Source organism: Ananas comosus, linkage group 18 (assembly GCF_001540865.1).
Source record: "Ananas comosus cultivar F153 linkage group 18, ASM154086v1, whole genome shotgun sequence".
NCBI classification, from domain to species: Eukaryota; Viridiplantae; Streptophyta; class Magnoliopsida; order Poales; family Bromeliaceae; genus Ananas; species Ananas comosus.
Genome location: NC_033638.1, coordinates 7,917,111 through 7,937,040, shown reverse-complemented (window position 1 = coordinate 7,937,040; position 19,930 = coordinate 7,917,111). Strand labels below are relative to the sequence as shown.

Here is a 19,930-nt window from a genome sequence, read left to right as displayed (position 1 = left end):
TTAGTTAAAAGCCACAAAAGATGAACACTTTTTGAGTACTCCACGTAACACAGAAAAAAAGAAAACAGAAGAAAAGGGGGAAAAAAATGATATATATATATATATATATATATATATATATATATATTATTGGGACACTCAAGAGTGGAGTGGTGGTTCTTCTAATGGCGGGGTAATCCTCGATTTTGGGGTGTTCCCTCCCTTTTCGTCGAAGAGTTCCTTCGGGTGTCGTCTTCGACTTCGTCTTCGTCGTCGTCGTCGTCGTCCTAGATACTCATGGTACTTTAAAACGGCTCTTACCATTTAAAGGCTTCGGGGGTAGTACATTTTTAGGGAAGAAGNATATATATATAGAGAGAGAGAGAGAGAGAGAGAGAGAGAGAGAGAGAGATATATATATATATATATATATATCTCAACTCGATCTTATGAACATTTTCATAGTGGGTTCACTACGAACACACAAAAATCGGGAACCTACCTCTCTACACTCCAACTCTACTACCACCATCCACCACCATCCACCACCATCCACCTTATCACAAACTAGGTTCTTGATAATCATTAGTTTTTTATCTAGGTTACCGATTTTTGTGTGTTCATAGTGAACCCACTATGAACATTTTCATAAGATCGGGATGATATATATATATATATATATATACTCATCTCGATCTTATAAACATTTTCATAGTGGGTTAACTATGAACACATAAAAATCGAGAACCTACCTCTCTACACTCCAACTCTACTACCACCATCCACCACCATCCACCACCAACCACCTTATCACAAACTAGGTTTCCGATAATCATTAGTTTTTCATCTAGGTTACCGATTTTTGTGTGTTCATAGTGAACCCACTATGAACATTTTCATAACATCGGGATGAGATATATATATATATATAAGAGAGAGAGAGAGAGAGAGAGAGGGGTACATCTAACATAATTCATTCAATTTCCATAATCTGATAAGTTTGTGAATTTAACGGTATAAAACAATTCAAATATGATTAAATTTTTATGGAAATTTTTTTTTACTATTCAGAGTAAGATCAATACCTCTGATCTTAAATTTAAGTTTTTTATCATCAATTTTTATAAAATTTTTATTTTCAATCATTCATTTTTGGCCTTTTTGCATAAAAAATTCACTTATTTTGGACTTTTGCAAAATCGGGCCATCTTTTTCGTTTTTGCAGATTCGGTCCGCTTTTTCAGTAAACTGACCAAAATACCCTTATAAATTTTTCTCTTTCCTCTTTCTCTCTCCTTTTTTTTTTTTTTCTCGTTCTTTTCTTTCTTTTCCATGGACGCTGCCCGCGCCGTGCTGGAGCGGAGCGACCCGGAGTGGCGCCCGGCCGACGCCATCGACGCGTCCGGCGTCGGCCTGCTGCACTCGGCCATCGCGCAGGGCCGGCCGGACCTCGTCTAGCTGCTGCTGGAGTTCGGCGCCGACGTCGACCTCCGAGACCACCCGGGATTCGCCGTGCTCGAGTCCGAGGAGGTCAAGCGCGTCGAACTCTGAGCCCGACCGCTCGACCCCGACGCCCCGCTCAAGCCGGGGAAGCTCTATTTCCTCGTCGACCTCCCCCGCGCCGACCCCGAGCCCGACTACCGCCGCGTCGGCGCTAGCGCCGCGCGTTCCTACTAGGCGCCGGTGCCGCGCGTTCCTACGCGTTCCTACTAGTTGCCCGGTGACAACGATGACAACGAGGCCCCCCCGGCCCCGAGCCGCCGCACCTTGAAGCCCCATCGCCCATTGTCTCCGCTGCGCCTCGTGGCCTCCCAATCCGTCTCCCCCTACGTCCCCCGCCGCCGATCCGACGCCTCCGTCGAAGAAGAAGAAAAAGAAGAAGAAGAGAAAGAGGAAAAAAAAAAAAGCTAATAGTGCAATCTAGAAGAAGAAGAAGAAAAAGAAGAGAAAGAGGGAAAAAAAAATAGTGCAAAATTTTTTTAAATGATGCAATCTGGCCCTAATGGTGCAATCTGGACCATTACACCATTACACTATTTTACACCATTACACCATTACACCATTATAATGTTGCACCATTACACCATTACACCATTTACACTATTACACCATTACACAATTACACTATTTGTGCACCATTACACCATTACACGATTACAATTTTGCACCATTACACTATTATTCCATTTTGCACGCATTACACCATTTTCCACCCCTTTTTTTAACACTTCTTCTCCTTCTTCTTCCTCTGCTGTTTCTCTCTCTGCCTCTCTCTCTCTCTCTTCTTTTTTTTTTCTTTAACTCCTCTGCTGCTTCTTCTTCCTCTGCTGCTTCTCTTTCTGCCTCCGCCCTCGCGCGCCCTCTCCAGCCGTGCTGGCCCGCCCGGGCGGTGGAGCTTCCTTAGCTCCTCCGAGCTCCGCGCCCATGGCGTCGTCGACGGTGGAGACGAGCGACAGGGTGAAGCTCCACGCGCGAGTCTTCAAGCCCGCGGATCCCGTGTCGCCGCCAGCCCGCCCGGCCTTCGCCTCGTCCCCGCCTCCCCCGCCGTGCCGCCACCGCCGCGTCCACCGCCCTCGCCGGACGCGTCGACGGCGTCGGCCGGGGCCCACTCCGGGTAGCTCCGCTCCAGCACGGCGCGGGCGGTGTCCATGGAGCCCTCGGCGACGAGGCGGCGAGCACGGGCGAGCACGGCCGGGGACGACGACGTCTCTGGGAAAAGAAAGAAAAAAGGAACGAGAAAAAAAACGAAAAAAGAGAAGAGAGAAAAAAGGGTCCGCGGCGACGAGATCGAAGAAAGGAGAGAGAAAAAAAAGAGGAGAGAGAAAAATATATAAGGGTATTTTGGTCAGTTTGCTGAAAAAGTGGACCGAATCTGCAAAAATGAAAAAGGTGGCCCGGTTTTGCAAAAACCCAAAATAAGTGGATTTTTTATGCAAAAAGGCCTTCATTTTTAGACTATTCGTTTGATAGATAAATGATATTAAAAAATTATAAAATTTAGTTTACAAATACTTTCAATAATATAGATCAAGTTTAACAGAGTCGATAGTCAATTGGGAAATCTCATCATTGAAAATAACTTAATAGCACGGAAGCTTCCATGCTGCTGATAGGATACCAGCCGAACTCTCTCTCTCTATATATATATATACATATATTATGGGAAGGAAAATTCTATATTGGCATCAAATGTTCAGCTCCAATCTTTCTCAGTTTACTGGGCTAATGGTCTGCTTCTCTACCCTATTTGCTGATGAAGTACTCCCTTTTTTTACTTTTTTTTTAAGCAATACTGTATGTACATCTGTAGTATAGAATCTATAGATATAGAATTTATACCGTATAAATATCTAAGATTCATATTTTATTAGCCCTCTTATCAATTAATTTTTTATATTAAAAATTTTAAAAAAGTTTTGGTTTTTTTGAATATTTGAATATCTTGCTCGGTATGTCTTATTAACGTAATAAGAAATTTATATAGTTGATTAATAAAGAGTGTGATCAAACGCATAAAATGAAATATCATATTCAGTCTTCAAATTATTTTTTTAAAAAAATAAGATAAATTATCTCCTAGATAAAATATAGTATCCTATTAAATTATAAATAAAAAAAATTTTGAAAAATAAAAAATCAAACTCCATACTTACAATCGTATTAGAAAATCAAATTCCTTTCTTACCGGTACACTAGAAAATTCTTATATCATATAAGTTATTTTTAAATAGCTTATTCTAATTTTCGAATAGAACCTTTATGAATTCTAGAATGAAAGATCTAAAAATTTTAAGGCTAAATTATAAAAAATCTCCATGTAATAATCCGTTTTTTCACTTCCCCCCCTGACATTTAAAAACCTACACTTTGTCCTCTTGTAAAATAAAAAATGTTCACATGGGGGTTACGGTGTGTAAAATGATCATTTTATCCCTCGCCATTTTCGTCTTCTTCCTCATCTTCCTCAGCCGCCCTTTCGATCGGCCGCGATTCCCGCCTCAATCTGCCGCGATTTCTCTCTATTTCCTTCTCCACCTGCTCCCCTTCTCCTCTTGCACCCTCGCCGCCCCTCGATTTCGATAATAGTAGGGAGAAAATTGAGGTGGGTGTTGATGGAAAGGTAGGCAAGAGCAACGTGGGCGAAGGCGAGGCGGCGGAGGAGGGTGAAGGGGATGTGGGCGAGGGCGAGGCAGTGGAGGACGGCGAGGCGGCGAGCCAGAGGGAAGGAGGCGGCCAGCCGGAGAGAGGCGAAGCAACAAGGAAGAAGGCGGAGAGATACTTTCGGCATAAAAAAATATTTTATAACGGAACCCTAACGGTAGGAAGTGAAATGCACATTTTTCATTTTATAAGGGGGCAAAGTGTAGGTTTTTAAATGTCAGGGAAAAAAAGTGAAAAAGTGGGTTATTACGGAGGGTTTTCTGTAATTTAGTCAAATTTTAATATATGAATATATGGGACATTTTCTTTTTTTTTTTTAATGAGAGAGTTAAATCTTATATTTCACTCATTTTAGGACATACTTTTTTTAAATTTTTTATTATTACCAAAATATGATAGCACAAAAATTAAAAAATTAATAAACTGTCAATATGCAGGATTTAAATCTTACACATTGNGAGAGAGAGAGAGAGAGAGAGAGAGAGAGAGAGAGAGAGAGAGTATTTGGTGATTTACAAAGCTTTGGATGGGATATTTATAGTTGAAAAATATGTACACTTTTACATATAAATATAAATCTTATATTTCACTCATTTTAGGACATACTTTTTTTAAATTTTTTATTATTACCAAAATATGATAGCACAAAAATTAAAAAATTAATAAACTGTCAATATGCAGGATTTAAATCTTACACATTGTCTACGGGTATACTTTATATTCGTATCAAAACATGGCATTTTATTACTCATAAAAATTATTATACTTAATAATAAAAATTATAAAAAAATATTACTAAAATAAATAAGGCCAATTTACATAAAATATTCACAAGTTTTGAGCTTTTGCAAAACTAAGCCGCCTTTTTCGATTTTACATATTTGGTCCGAATTTTTAGTAAACTGATCAAAATATTCTTATATATATATTTTTTTTTCGCGTTCTTTTTTTTTTCGCGTCGAAAAAGGCGACTGAGGCGAAAGCGAAAACGGCCTCCATTGTCTCTGCACCTCACGCCCTCACCCTCGCCCGCGCACCACTCGCCCTACTCGCCTCCAACCCTGCCGAGGCTGTGCTGCGACCTTTTTTTTTTTTTTTTTTTTTCCCTCCTCCGCCGTCTCCGTGGCTGTCACGCCCCGAGCCCAATCCTTTTGGCCGGTTCGAGAGNGAGGACGACGCATTATCGCCATCATTATCGTCTCGGAGGGCCGCGGAGGCGGTGGAGGAGAGTTGGAGAGGAAAAAAAAAAAGGATCGCTGCACTCTCTTGGTGGGGTCAGAGGCGAGTAAGGCGAGGAGTGCGCGGGTGAGGGTGAGGGTGAGGGCGTGAGATGCAGAGACGATGGGCGCCGTTTCCGCCTTCACCTCCATCGTCTTCTTCGGCGAGAAAAAATAAAGAATCGCGAGAAAAAAAAAGAGTGAGAAAAAAGTATAAAAGTATTTTAGTCAGTTTACCAAAAATTCGGATCGAATCTGCAAAATCGAAAAAGGAGCCCCAATTTTGCAAACGCTCAAAACTTGTGGATTTTTTATGCAAATTGGCCAATAAATAATAAAATATCTATAGTTTGTGATGGTGAAAATGTATGAAAACACCCCCAACTACAATATCAAACGAATAGCCCCCTCAGCTAAATTTTTCTTAGATCCCAATGACAGATATAAGTTTCTTTCTATAATCTTGTGTCAAAGTGTTAAATATGACATTAACATGTTAATTAGATTTAATACATAGAGTAGTATACAAATTGATGTTGTGATTAATAAAACATTGATATTAACTATCATTATCTTATTATTAACGGATCAAATTTTCAATTCCCTCCCTTATGATGTTTTACTACTACGAGAAGATCACATTATCATACCATAGACTCAAATATAACGAATACTGTAAAAATGCGTCGCACGCTCCATATGAGATTACAAACATAATAAAGCAAATATTTATCACGTTGCACGAATTGATTACAATATTTTTTGTACATAATTTTAAATATATTTTCATACAACCTTATTGTAATAGTCTGATTACAATATATTTTTTTATAATTTTAAATATATTTTTATATATTTTCACCACCACAATCTTATTTTAGTAGTAGTATGCAACCAACTTCGTTTTTATTTTCTGAAAATAAAGTAACTCTTTTTTAATAGATAAACTCAGCTAAAAATATAAATAACTCCACCGATACTACTTTGCTTTCATTCTTAACAAATTAAACTCGGCTAAAAATATAAGATAACTTGACTTCGAATTTGAATCCCTGATACCAACCATCAAATTCTTAACCTACTGTGCTAAATCTGATCGGTAGAACATTTTGAATGAAAAAAAAAAACCAATTAACCGAGTACTAAAGCACCAAAAATTAATCTGCATAACACATGAAACAGAGAGAACAAACTAGTCCAAAAAGTAAATTGTGTTCATAACCAAGACTAAACAAAGCATGCACATCTCAGTTTTATGGATCCAGAGAAAGAAAAAAAAAGCACCTAAAGAGTTCAGCAGAGGACATATTAATTTAAAAGAAGCCTCTAATCAGAATATGCCGGAGAGTAGGTTGGCAGCGGTCGACAATGCGGCTCCGGTGATGGCGCACTGGACGATCTGCTCGTGGGAGGCGTTGTCGGAGGTCAGAGCTACCGCAGCTCCGGTGATCGCGCCTGCAACTGCGCTGTTCTTCTGCAGAGTACCGAAAACATGTTCAGTGGGAAGCACTTACTCTCACAAATGTGAATACAACAACACTTTCGTTCGCTACCTACGCAAAGTTAAGCTTCTACATAACTGCTATCTGAAGCACAGAAAAGTTTAAAGTCGAGCTTTTTAAAGAAAAAAGCTTGTAAATGTTTTTGTACCCCTCGAGGAATTTGAGCCACAGAGAAGAAAGAAAAGATGGAAACGCCGAAAACTGAAAGATAAGGGAGATTGGTAACAAACCCAATCATGAGTTCCGCGAACTTCCCTCAAACCGTAGGTTAAGCCAGAGTAAACTCCAGCAGCCATTCCTGCATACAAAGATAAGTAACATTTATCTACTATTATTATTATTATTGTTTTCGATTTACCGCGAAAGAGCTCATTGGAGATCTAGGTTGCTCTCTACATTTTCCGTAACACAGCAAGATCGGATTATATGTTGCCACATAAACCTTTTTTTTTAAAAAAAAAATCTCAAGATGTGTTAATTGTTGTGAACAAAATCTTCAATTACACCAATGCCTAATGCCCCATAAAGAACTCTCAGATTTTGAATACTTGGATAACTTAAGCAACAATTACGCTGTCGATTCAAACAAGTGAAAAGATTATGCAGCTTATTTTAACTTTTCTATAGTTTCTGCGGTAATTGTAATTCCGCTATCGTTCAATAGGATCATTCTTTGAAAAAAACTTGAAGCGGAAACTTAAAAAAGTTTTAGACTGATTACCCCATTGGAGTGACTCCTTGCTAGTATTCTTCACCTGCGATCATTACAAACTTGTTGTATCAAGAAAATCTGAAGAGTTTTAAATAAAAGTTTTTGTAAAATAAAATTACACAAGAACAAGAACAACAACAACAACAACAAAAAAAGGGGTCCTCTCACCACTACTTCCAGCGACTTCTTGCCGTTCTCCCCTGCAATGTGAATATGTGATCCAATCAGAACATTCTCAAAGTAAAATGATAAACGGATTCATTTTTGTATTGTCACTCCTGATTTAATAATATAGTTATTTGCGGTAAATAAGTTATATAACGTCCCAATTAGGGGTGGCAATCCAGCTCGCTGTTCGCGAGCCAACTCGTGTTCGGCTCGAAATGAGCTCGAGATCGAATCGCTCGTTTAGTAAACGAGCCGAACACGAGCTGAATTTTTCGGTTCGTTTAATAAACGAGCCGAACACGAGTTGAGTCAGCTCGCTCGTGTTCGGCTCGATAACAACTCGAATACATATATTTTATATTTATATAATTTATTTAATTTATATTTTTATATATAAATAAATAATTATATATAATATATATTTTTATTATTTAATTTTTAGCAAAATAAAAATATAAATACGAGTCTAATTATAAAAAGACTCATTTATATGTAAAGTTTCAACTATTAGATCAAAATCTAATGGATAAGATTTTAATAAATTTATTTTTTATATATATTTAATCTAATTTTTTTTAATTTATTGTTCGTTCGCCAGCTCGTATTCAGCTCGTTATGAATTTTTCGGCTCGATATTTTAACGAGCCAGCTCGTGTTCGGCTCGTTTATTAAATGAGCCGAACATGAGCGACCCCAGCTCGTTCGTGTTCGGCTCGTTTACACCCCTAATCCCAATAGTCTCATATTAGATGAAAAAATAATTCTTATAGAATAGATGAGGTTTCCACGGGAGTAATAATAATTTGACTTAAGCATTTTTGGCCGATAATTTGGATCCAACGAGTTATTCAGTAAGGCTACCTCTCACATCCGGGAACTTGTTCCTCTTGCTGCTGGCAGTGGCGATGTCGGGCACCCCGTCTGAATCTGCGACCACGCCTGCGAGGGCGAATTAAACAAGAGAAGGTGAAGCAACATTTACGTCAATGATGACATGAAGCGCATGCAGGAACTTAGTAGAGTTACCTTCCACCGCCGTGAAGTAGGCCTCTCGAGAGATCGCCTGGATTGCCCCGATCTGAACCGGACCGNTGTTATCTGTGTTTCTTTGGCTTGATGAGTAGGTTTGGTGGACTACCAACATGTTCTTGGGGTACACGCTGCTGAGGCGAGGGTAAAGAAGCGGCCTTGGGATTCAATTGATGCTACGAATTCAGGTGACACGTTTTTCTTGTATTTTGTTTTGAGATAAAAAAGTCTCCTTTTTGCCTGAAACACATTGTTTAATCACAATTATGTATTAAATGGTAGGAAAGAATGGGAGTGTGGAGATGGATGGGGCAGACATAATGATGCTGGTCCCGCCACTTTTCACTTCCAAGGACCGGCCAGAGAAAATAGTGTAAGTTGTTCTGCTCAGACGCAATGGATTTATTTTATCCTTCTTTCCACTTGTATAGAAATCTAGTGCAATTATTTTTTGAGAGAAGGTAGCATGCTACCGTTTCATTCATAAAGAGATTGAACTTAGCAAATGCGGGAAGCAACTAGGCTTCCACAGGACCGAAACCGAAAGCTGATATTAAAAAAAAAAAAAAAAAAAAAAAAAAAAAAAAAAAAAAAAAAATGCCAGTAAGACTTTTGTTCGAAACTAAGGTGATTCTCAGTGAACAATTTTACAATCTAGATCCGATTATTACAAAGCTTTTTTTTCTTTTTTCTTTTTTTTTTGGTTGGAAAAGAATTAAAGCCTCGTAAAAAAAAAAAAAGAAAAAGAAAAAAAAAATCTGTTTAATTGTACTTGATCACGTAAAATCTAAACATGAAAATTGGCTTTCTAAAAATGATTTACCCCAGCGGCCTTGACGAAGCTCTCGGCGATGCGGTTGAGGAGGGGATGGCCGAGGTCGAAGAGCCACCCCTTCTCCATGCTCCGTATCTCGTCCAGGAACGTCCGCGTCTCCAGCTTTCCCCCGTTGCTGCTCATCTCTCTCGATCCTCTCTCTCTCTCTCTCTCTTTGATCCCCCACTCCTACCTACTACCTATTATATATATATATATATGCCTTTATCTATCTATGCTCTTTCTCTCTCTTTTTCACACACACGGACGCACGCACTGTTTCCGCACAAGAGAGAGGTGGTGGGGTAATAATAAATAATGAAATGTAGTAATGTAGTAGTGTGATGTGATACAGGAAGAGATGATCGAGTTTGCAGTTTTAGTCGGCGGAAGAAGAGCTCTCTCTCAAGAAGAAGAAGAAGAAGCAGAGGAAGTGGGCCGGCTGGGCTACTGCTGCTGCTGCCACGTGGGGAGGGGGTTCTGGGGGACGCGTGGAGGAACAGGAATGCGTCGTGGCGCTTCCGGAGGAAGTGCGCGACCATTAGCAGTGGTAATCACCAGCGTATTTCTCGAGTATTGTTATTGTTATTACTATTTCTTTTCTAGTTTTTAATTGCGATCGGAAGTGCGGTGAAAACACCTGTACATTTCTCTTTCTCCTTCTTTCTGCTGCTTCTTCTTTTTTTTTTTTTTTATTCTTAAACTAGTCGCGATTCGAACGGCGCTGCAAACACCTGGCGAGAGCCCACGCAAATGGAGGAATTAAATAATATATATATATATATATATACTAATACCATGCGTAAGCACCAACAATTTGTCTATAAATATATCTTATGTCTAATTAACAACTGCTCTAAATAATAATAATTTACAAGTAAAATAATTTTAGTTTGATAATGATATGTATCCGATTATCAATTTTACCCATGGAATCCAAATTTAATACGCTAAATTATAATTTGATAAGAATAGACGGATAGCCGATGGTGTAATTACGAATCACAACAGCCACTGGCGAGCGCGTCAGCTACTTTCTCACCAATTCAGCAAGTATGATGCTATTAAATGGCGTAACTATTTATCGGATCGAATCGAATCAGTTCATATAAACACTTCATAAGCTCAACAAAAGCTACAGCAGTTCCTAATGAAAAATGTTTAGGAGCTTGAGCACACCTGAAACACTCAACAAAACATGATTCTGATCCAACAATACGATTCTTTTACATTAGCCAAATAACTTAGGTCCCCCACTCTCTAGCATTCCAGAAAAGAAGAGCAAAAGAGAAAAGAAATTCGTTTTAATCATCATAATAATTTCAACTACCAGAGCACGCGACTTCATTGTTCGAAGCTCTAACCTGACCAACTTTAGGGCTCTTCAGCAATGCTGAGTTTTGAAACCCAGTGGCGGAGTTGCCCGGCTACTTCTGATGAACCTGTCGACCCGTAGGAGATAAACTTCGTAACGGAATTTTCCACTCCCAGAAAGCCGTAAACATCCTCGTCGAACACGGGATGTATCTTCTTCAGGTCCTCGAGAGTAAGTTCTGAGAGCTGGCATTTCCTAGCAATGCACAAAGCAACAGACCTTCCGACAATTTCGTGAGAAGTCCTGAATGGAATTCCCTGCAACACAACACGCATGCGACAAATTTCAAGTGTTAAGTACCGCAAAATGTTCGGAGACATCATTGTTTGGCGTGTGTTATCCATGAATACACAACTTCTGCAAAAAAGCTGTTTGAGCAGAGGCATTCAAATCCCAAAGAAGCGCTATCGACTTTTTTGTCAGAATTCCCTTACCAGCTCCTAGCCGCGGAAGAAGCAGACAACCCAAATTAGGCCATCTGCTTTTGGTGTCCAAAAGCTTATTTTGGTGTCCAAATTTATTCTTAGCGAAAATAAAAAAGTTGTTCTAAAAGCTGGGCTAAGCAAGCAATACATATGAAATATATCATGAGCTATCTTGAGATACGGAAATGATGCATTCACCTTCTTCACAAGATAATCTGCGAGGGTGGTGGCATCGAGATGCCCAGCCGGTAGAGCACGTTGAATCCTTTCCCGGTTAAAAGATATGTTTTGCGCAAACTCGGTGGATACTTCAAGCATTCCTAGTATTGTTTTAACACTGTCAAACAAAGGCTCCTTGTCTTCCTGTTCCGAGAGAGAATAATCACCAGATCCAATCTTTTTAAGTTACAAAGAAAAAGGTAACAGATGAATCTTTTCAGAAAATGTACTTGTAGGTCACGATTGTAGGCTTGGGGAAGCCCTTTGCAGAGAACTAGAAGAGTCACAAGATTTCCTACAACTCTTGCAGACTTCCCACGGACAAGTTCCATAGGGTCAGGATTTTTCTTCTGTGGCATTATACTGCTTCCAGTTGAAACCGAGTCACTGGGTGTCAAGAACCCAAATTCCTCTGATGCCCATAGGACCCATTCTTCACCAAGTCGTGAAAGATGAACGGCCGCGATGGAATTTGCCGATAAGAACTCCAACACAAAATCGCGGTCTGATACTGCATCGATGCTGCACAAGAAACAAAATTTTCCAGAGAGAATGATACAGTTCAGAAGAAACCAGAGTACCTAGAGCAAATTACCAGCATAGTCAAGTTACTCATTTATGAGAAGAGATTATAGATTTTCCTTTTTCCCCTTTTAGCGTTACATTACCAAGGAATGTCATGATGCCCTACCCGTCGAAGAAAAAATTGATACTTCCATAAAACAATGATCTCTATTCTCTGCTACAAATAGATGATTGACCAATAAGAGACAAGCATATGCAAATTGTGAAGGAAAAATGATCGCCTTTTGTACTGATAAATCATTGAGAAGTTTCTCTAGTTTACCGATGGAAATATGAAATAGAAAAAACATCTAATGACCGCGTCACAAAATGTTATTTAACAACAACCTAGTTTTGCATTTTTTTTCCGCAACCCAGGAACTTGATTCGTATTTAATGGATAAATTTCTGGTGTGAAGTTTAAATGGTACGAGACAAACCTACAAGGTGGGGCTGTTACTAAGAAGACTTTCCCCCACTCTGCCAACCCTCACAGCCACTACAGTGAAGGATTTATGTCATACCTTATAGCTACTAACATCAACTCATCTCTCTTCAAATAATAAAGTGGTACAGACTTTACCTGAACTACCGCATATTTTTAAATAGATACCTGAACTTCAAATTTTTGATTTTACTATACAGTGATTTGAAATAAGTACCTAAACTTTGAAAGTTTTTATCTTACAATCTAAGCATGCACAAGAAATGCCTTCAAAGCCATTTAAATTTTCCAGGGCAACATCACAAGGTGAGCATACACATGTGGACCACACAGAGATATACAAGCATAAACAGGAAAGCAAACAAACACAGGTATCCATCCATCTTAATTAAGTACTATGTAGGTGCTTCTGTTGAACTTCACGAGACTCAGAAAATAATGTAAAAACAGATCTATTGCAGTTGCCCTAGTTTCATGCAAAGTTAAAAGAAATATAGGCCAATATAAAATCAGCTGTAGTAAATAAAGCAAGTCAAAAATTACCTGTTCCTCATAGGGGCAGTGAAGTCTAACTCTTTTGCAGTCATGAACCTATCAATTGGGAGACCAGTACCAGCCAAAGCACAAGCACCTAGTGGGCAAAAGTTCAACCGGTCCTTGCAATTGATTAGCCGAGCAGCATCACGGTCCAGCTATAAAAAAGTTTTAATGGAAATGAAAATTTAGCTAGAGTTACTTTCAAAAGACATATTCATGTGCTTTTCAAGTAACAACACTATCAACAACCCATTCAAGCTTTCAATGCTCATTACTCAAAAATCAATATTATTTACCAAATCATCAAACTTCACATAAAGGTTGTTCTTGGGCAGAAGAGCTCATCTAAGATTATTGAAAGACAAATCAGCCTGGACAATGATAAATTACACCAATATTTTACGATAAAAATGGATCACATTTGTGATTAACTAAGTAGAATGTGCTGCACATATTGCTAACTGGACAAAAAGCTCATGCCCTTTCTCCTGCTTGTTATGTGGCTTTGTTCAGGGGTGAGATACAAGGAACCATTGAAAATCCAGCTCGTTACTGTTTAATTAAAAAAACAAGCATACAAGCTTTTCTTCTAAAGATGTCAAAGCAGTAGAGTTCTTCTGGGCATTCCAAAGTCGAAGGAAACAAATAAATCAAGCAAACATCTACCTGTTCAACATACGATAACAGAAGATGCTGAAGCAAAATAGGCTGTGCCCTCTGCAAATGAGTATAGCCAGGAACTATTAATCCCTCATTCTTCAAAGCTAATCTAACCAACGCCACCTGAATTTAAAATATATGAATTAGTTCAATAATATTATCAAACAGAAAGGTTACTGATGACAGTTGCATTAACAATTCGAGTGAAAAAATCATGCCAAAGTAACAGAATCAAATCACATTAAGAATTGAGAATGTAGGCAACACCTACAGGTTGCTCCACTATCACAAATAGAGGAATTGCAGGACTTCAGTGCTACAAATTCTGAATGTTTTTAAATACTAAGAAAAGACATGAAGATAAAAGAAAAATATATAATTACAGGAATAAGTTAGAAGGGACCTGAAGTTGCCTGATGCGAGTCAGAATTTCATCAATGGCTTCACGGCACCACAATCTAAGATCTGTCACAACTTGATCGTTCCGACTTCTCGCAGTGTGGAGCTTCTTTGCAGGTTCACCGATCAAGTCGGTTAGTGCTGCTTCAATATTCATGTGAACATCCTCCCTGTCTCTCCTCCACTCAAATTCACCAGATTTAATGCGTCTCTCTATTTCATCAAGGCCATGCAAAATGCTATTCCTGTCACTGTCAGTAATCAAACCCTGCAAAGAAGCATAACAATCACTTTTTATTCCTTGAACTCAAAAAGACAGAAGAATAGCAAAGTATGGCCTAAAGCTATCGCTTTGATACCCAAAGGAAAGAAATTAGGCCCAAGATCAATTCATCTGAATTCACAGAATGTCAAATCCATTCAATCCTATCTTGATTTGGTGACAAAACAAAGTGTAAATAACATTCCAAGAAGCTGCACCATAATTTCTAGAATGCACCAAGAATATCTCATTGTCCCAACTACAACGATTAAACAATCGAAAGCACAGAAAGGAGGCACCTTTCCTGGACATCCTCTTCATCCCCAGATCAATACCAACCAAATCACTTCGAGTAACATTCCAAGATGCCACATAAATGTTTCTACAGGCAGATCCTCCATTCTCCCAAACACAGTGATCACACAATCTAAAGCGCAAAAAGGAGACACCTTTCCTCGACCTCATCGTTCTCCCAACAAAACCGACCAAAAATTCACATCACTAAGCATAAAAAAGCAACCTTTCCTCGCCCCCGTATCAGTACCTCACCAAAACTGAAGCTTCATTCTAAACACAACCACTGAGGCATTTCGTCGAACACCTGATGGGCACGCTACAAAGACAACAAAAAGGAGCAAGAACCTGCTGGGCGAGCATGTTGGCGTGGGCTCTGCTCCCCCTGATGTCGTGCTTGTAGAGCTCCTTGTCGAAGGAGACGGACTCGCCGAACCTCTCCACCGCGTCGGTCACGCTCTCCTCGAAGCGCCCGCCCCACAGCTTGCTCTCCTTGGCCGCCGCCGCCGCCGCCGCGGCCCCCTTCGCCTTCTCCGCGAGCGCCATGGACTCCGCCTCCGAGGCGAGGCTCCGGGGACGGAGGCGAGTGCGGCGGGGGAGGGGGAGGTCGTCGAAGTGGACTTTCTGGAAGTGGAGAACGGGGCCGTGGGGACGATGTTGAAACAAGGCCTTCATTTTTTTTTTTACCTTTTTTGCCTTTTCTTTGTGTGTTTTTGGTTACGCGTATTGCGTTGAGGTGGTAGGTTGGAACTGAGAGAGTCCTCCCTTCTTTGAGATTCGTGAAGTATTCTGGAGTCAACGGCGTTCCGCACCGTAGAATGCGACGATTATATTGGTGACCGACCAATTAAAAAAAAAATTTGGATTAATACGTCACATTAAGATTATAAAAAAAAAGTTATTGTATTTTTCATTCTAATAAGAGAAATATAATTAGCTTATCATTATTGATGTGATGTAAATATGACACGCTGATGATTCTCTGCACCAAATCTTCAAAAAAAAAAAAAATTGTTGAGAAATGTATGCAAAATTTTTAAAACTTTCATTCAATTATGTTTCTGCGTAAAAATTTTATAAAAAATTTGAAAATTTATATAAAATCCATATAAACTTTTTTAAGTTTCCACTCTTGAATGTAATGTTTGGTTATCTATTTCTTGAAAAAGATAATTGCTACGTGCCATGAGTAAGGAGAAAGAACAAAAAGGCAAATTTAAATTTTCTCCAGCATTTACATTTCGAAGAAAAATAAAAATATAAATTTTTAGAAAACACCAAAATAATTATCCTATTAGAGTCCGGCTACTATAATCTTATGAATACGATCGCCCTCGTACTCATAAGTCGTTTTCGATCATAGAACTTTTGAATTGACGATTCATACCGTTAAATGTTATTTAGAGCATTTAAAACTTCTAAAAATCAAATTTTATAATATTTCGACATCATTTATCTTACGATCAAAAGCTCACAAAATTGACAATTTTTAACGGCCGGTATGGAATACTTGCTAGTTTAACGGTGTAAAAGAATTGTAATAGATTGAATTTTTGATAGAAAATTCTATTCACTATCTACATAAAGATCAATAACTCCGATCTTAAATTGAAGGATCCAATCATCAATTTTTAGAACGTCGTTCGATTTTGACCATTCATTTTATACCCGTTTAATGAACTTTATTATAATTTCGAAAAATTACGAAATTTATTTTTTAGAAGTTTCAAATATTTTAAATCATATTTAATAAAATTTCAAATACTCTAAATCATATTTTAAATACCCTGCCCTGGGGAATGGCAGGGTAACTTCTATGTGGTACTCCAGATGGTTTGGGGAATTATCACTGAGCAAACTTTTTCCCAACCTGCATGCTCTATCAGTGCAGAACTACATCTCGGTCAATTGCCGGTTTCGACGCTTCGCCAGACAATGCACACTGGGATTCTGCTCCCCCCTCAATTTGCCGGAGCATAATGAACTTCCTCAGCTTGCAGCCTTAGTGTCCAACACCTCTATAAACGCTGAAATGGAGGATTCGGTCACTTGGAGGTGGAACTTAAATGGGAATTTCTCGACCAAAAGCGCTTATGATTTCCTCGCAACTCGGGGAGTGGCGGATTGCAAACTACCATTTTTATGGAAATTAACGGCTCCACTCAGGATCAGAATCTTCTTATGGTTGGCAGCGAGGAATAGGATTTTGACGGCCGAAATCTTACGGAAACGCGGATGGCAGGGTCCTTCAATTTGTGTACTGTGCTTCAACAACGAGGAAAATCTGAATCATCTCCTTTTTGGCTACATTTTTGCGAGAGCTCTGTGGAATGCGGTCCTATCTAGCATTTCGACCGTTGCTGCGTCATTGGATTCATCTGACGGGGATATCTCCGTCAGATGGGCGCATTGTAGAGACTCGATGGCGGGACCTGCGAAATCTTTGTTCGATCTCTCCTTTGCGGCTACATGCTGGGAATTATGGAAGGAGAGGAATTCGAGAATTTTTAATAATCGGCGCTCCTCTCATGGGGATATGGGGAAGACTGTTTGCTGCTTAGTCAACCTGTGGATGTCCGTGGGAAGGGGCTAAGAGAGACAGACTTTACTGAGGCGTTCTCTTACTTTTGTTTTGCTCTGTTTGCTTTGTTTCTTAGTTTTGTTTTATTTTGATGTCCCCGATCCTGTGGCCTCATTTGAGCAAGCCTCCTTCTCTCACTACTGTACCCCCTCTTCAAACAGGGTGAATCCCTGTTTAATCAAAAATACTCTAAATCATATTTAACGAAGTAGATTATCGATTTGAAAGTCCCATCATAAAAAATAACTTATAAGTACAAAAAATTCTATTCTCATGAAAATATAATAACCCTACTCATCCTATTAAATAAAATAATAAAATATATTTTAATTCGGAGTTGTTGGGCCCCACCTAAGAGAAATGGGGATTCCTTCAAAAATTGGTGTATGCTGCTTGATGTGGCGAGTAAAAGGCGAAAAATTAGTTTGGACAAAAATTTTATGAGCACCGTGCCTAATTTGTTTGGGCACGGTGCCCGGATGGGCGCCACGTGTGCAGAGGCGCCCATCCGCACCCTCCCTTCCCCCTCTCTTTCTATCTCTTCCTAAAAACCGAGCCGACCAATTTTTTTTTTTCTTTTGNAATGGTGGGCTCGGTTTATAAGAAGAAAGAGAAAGAGGGGGAAAGGAGGGTGCGGATAGGTGCCGCTGCACACGTGGCACCCATTCGGGCACCATGCCCAAACAAATTGTTTGGGCATTTGTTTGGACATGGTGCCCATAAAATTTTTATCCGAATAGTTCACTCTGTGCTCACCATGCAACTGCATGGACAAAAATTTTATAAACATAGTGCTCAGATAGGTGCCACGTATGTAGCGGCACCCATAGAGTCGGTCTTTAGAAAGAGAAAGAGAGAAAGAGAAAAGGAAGTTGCTTTATAGAAAGAGAGAGAAAAAAAAGAAAAAAAAAAAGGGTGCGGATAAGCGCCACTACACCCATCTGGACATCATGCCCAAACAACCCAAACAAATAAATTATTTGGACACGGTACAAATAAAATATTTGTCCCAGCCGCAGAACTTCAAATTGTAAAGTCCTCGACTTTATATACAAGCCTCGTCCAAAGCCTTTATCATATCCGGCCGATGTGGGATTAATGGGAAGAGGTCCCGTGTGGCTAGTACGGCAACAGGATGGCAATAAAAGATTACATTCGAAATTTTGGATTCGTACATTTTATTTCGATTAAAATTCGAATTATATTCAAGTAGAAAATTTTATCTAATCATCTTACAACTTAGATGAATAAATTAAGATTGTCAAATCATCAGCTCTAATATTACTTTTTAAAAATTTTTGAGTCTAATATAAACTCACACGAGTCTGAAAAGTGATATATCTGATAACTCATTTATTAGTCTAAAAAATTAAACTTATTAAGTGTGAACCCACGTTACCCACAGGTATACATTAAGCTACCGTTTGGTTCGGGGTTAAGAAAAAACTATTTATTTCATTAATAGGGTTAAGAGGGGTTAGGTGGGATTAGCTAATCCGGGATAGCCCATTTGAGGTGGGATTAGCTAACCCCACCTATTTTTGGAGTGTTTGGGAATAATATGGGGGTTAAGGAGTTATTCCACCCCTTAACCCCCAACCAAACAAAGGCTAACTATTTAAACTCTCTTACTAATTATTCGATTTAAAATTATTCATATGCGAATTTTAATATTTCTACGATTTATAAAATACAGTAATTTAATACCGGATTTAGCAACAGATCCTTTCAATAAATAAAAACAAAAAGATTAGATCATAGGATTCTAAAGTGCCATTTTTAAATGGGAAAACTTCAAAAACCCCCCTGTGGTTTCATGCATTCTCACTTTACTATCCTGTGGTTTAAAACGTATCAATTTGCCCCCCTGTGGTTTCATTTTTATCTTTTCGGAAGCTTTTTCGTTAACATTTCGTTAAATTATATACAAAAAACTTCAGATAACCATCTATATTTATCGAATATTCACTTTAGTATCCTTTAATTTTAACTTTGTCACTGATTTAAAAAAATAATAATAATAAAATTGATAACAAAAAGAGAAAAACGAAACCACAGGGAGGCAAATTGATACGTTTTAAACCACAGGGTACTAAAGTGAGAAAGCACGAAATCACAGGGAAGGTTTTTGAAGTTTTCCCTTTTTAAATCATACAACAGCTAATTAAAAGATTAGACATGTGACATGCGCTCAAGTATAAATCGGTCTCCCATCTCAATCGCAAGAAATTTCTCTTCTTTTTTTCCCCTCGAACCAAAAAAAAAAGGTTTGGGACCACAGTTTTTATGAGGAACACATGTATGGTTTAGCAGAATTCAGCAACTGTCTTTATCATGAGTAATAAAAAAAATTAATAATTGATATTAAACGTCTCAAATTTAAAATCTAATTATTTTATATTATTTATTAAATCTATATTTTTCTCTTAAAAAAAAATTAATTACATATAATTTTTTATAAATATATCGAATAGCAGATATATCTCTATAAAATTCAACTTTTTATATTTATTCCTACAAATATTCTAATATTTTCAAATATATTTCTATTTTTAGAATCCATTAAAAAAATATAATTAATCATAGA

The 19,930-nt window shown here is 38.6% G+C and overlaps 2 protein-coding genes across 2 annotated transcripts; both read right to left on the bottom strand.

Moving 5' to 3' along the window:
- Window positions 6,501-9,772, bottom strand: LOC109723668 (outer envelope pore protein 16-2, chloroplastic). Its single transcript, XM_020252100.1, has 7 exons — window positions 9,592-9,772; window positions 8,766-8,817; window positions 8,601-8,678; window positions 7,740-7,771; window positions 7,581-7,614; window positions 7,090-7,157; window positions 6,501-6,831 (listed from the first exon to the last, which is right to left on the bottom strand). The coding sequence occupies exons 1-7, from the start codon at window positions 9,724-9,726 to the stop codon at window positions 6,688-6,690; spliced, it is 543 nt and encodes a 180-aa protein (XP_020107689.1). The 5' UTR covers window positions 9,727-9,772; the 3' UTR covers window positions 6,501-6,687.
- Window positions 10,663-15,577, bottom strand: LOC109723665 (argininosuccinate lyase, chloroplastic). Its single transcript, XM_020252096.1, has 7 exons — window positions 15,111-15,577; window positions 14,211-14,474; window positions 13,814-13,930; window positions 13,154-13,302; window positions 11,832-12,123; window positions 11,581-11,745; window positions 10,663-11,214 (listed from the first exon to the last, which is right to left on the bottom strand). Exons 1-7 carry the CDS (start codon window positions 15,435-15,437, stop codon window positions 10,957-10,959), a joined length of 1,572 nt encoding a protein of 523 aa, XP_020107685.1. The 5' UTR covers window positions 15,438-15,577; the 3' UTR covers window positions 10,663-10,956.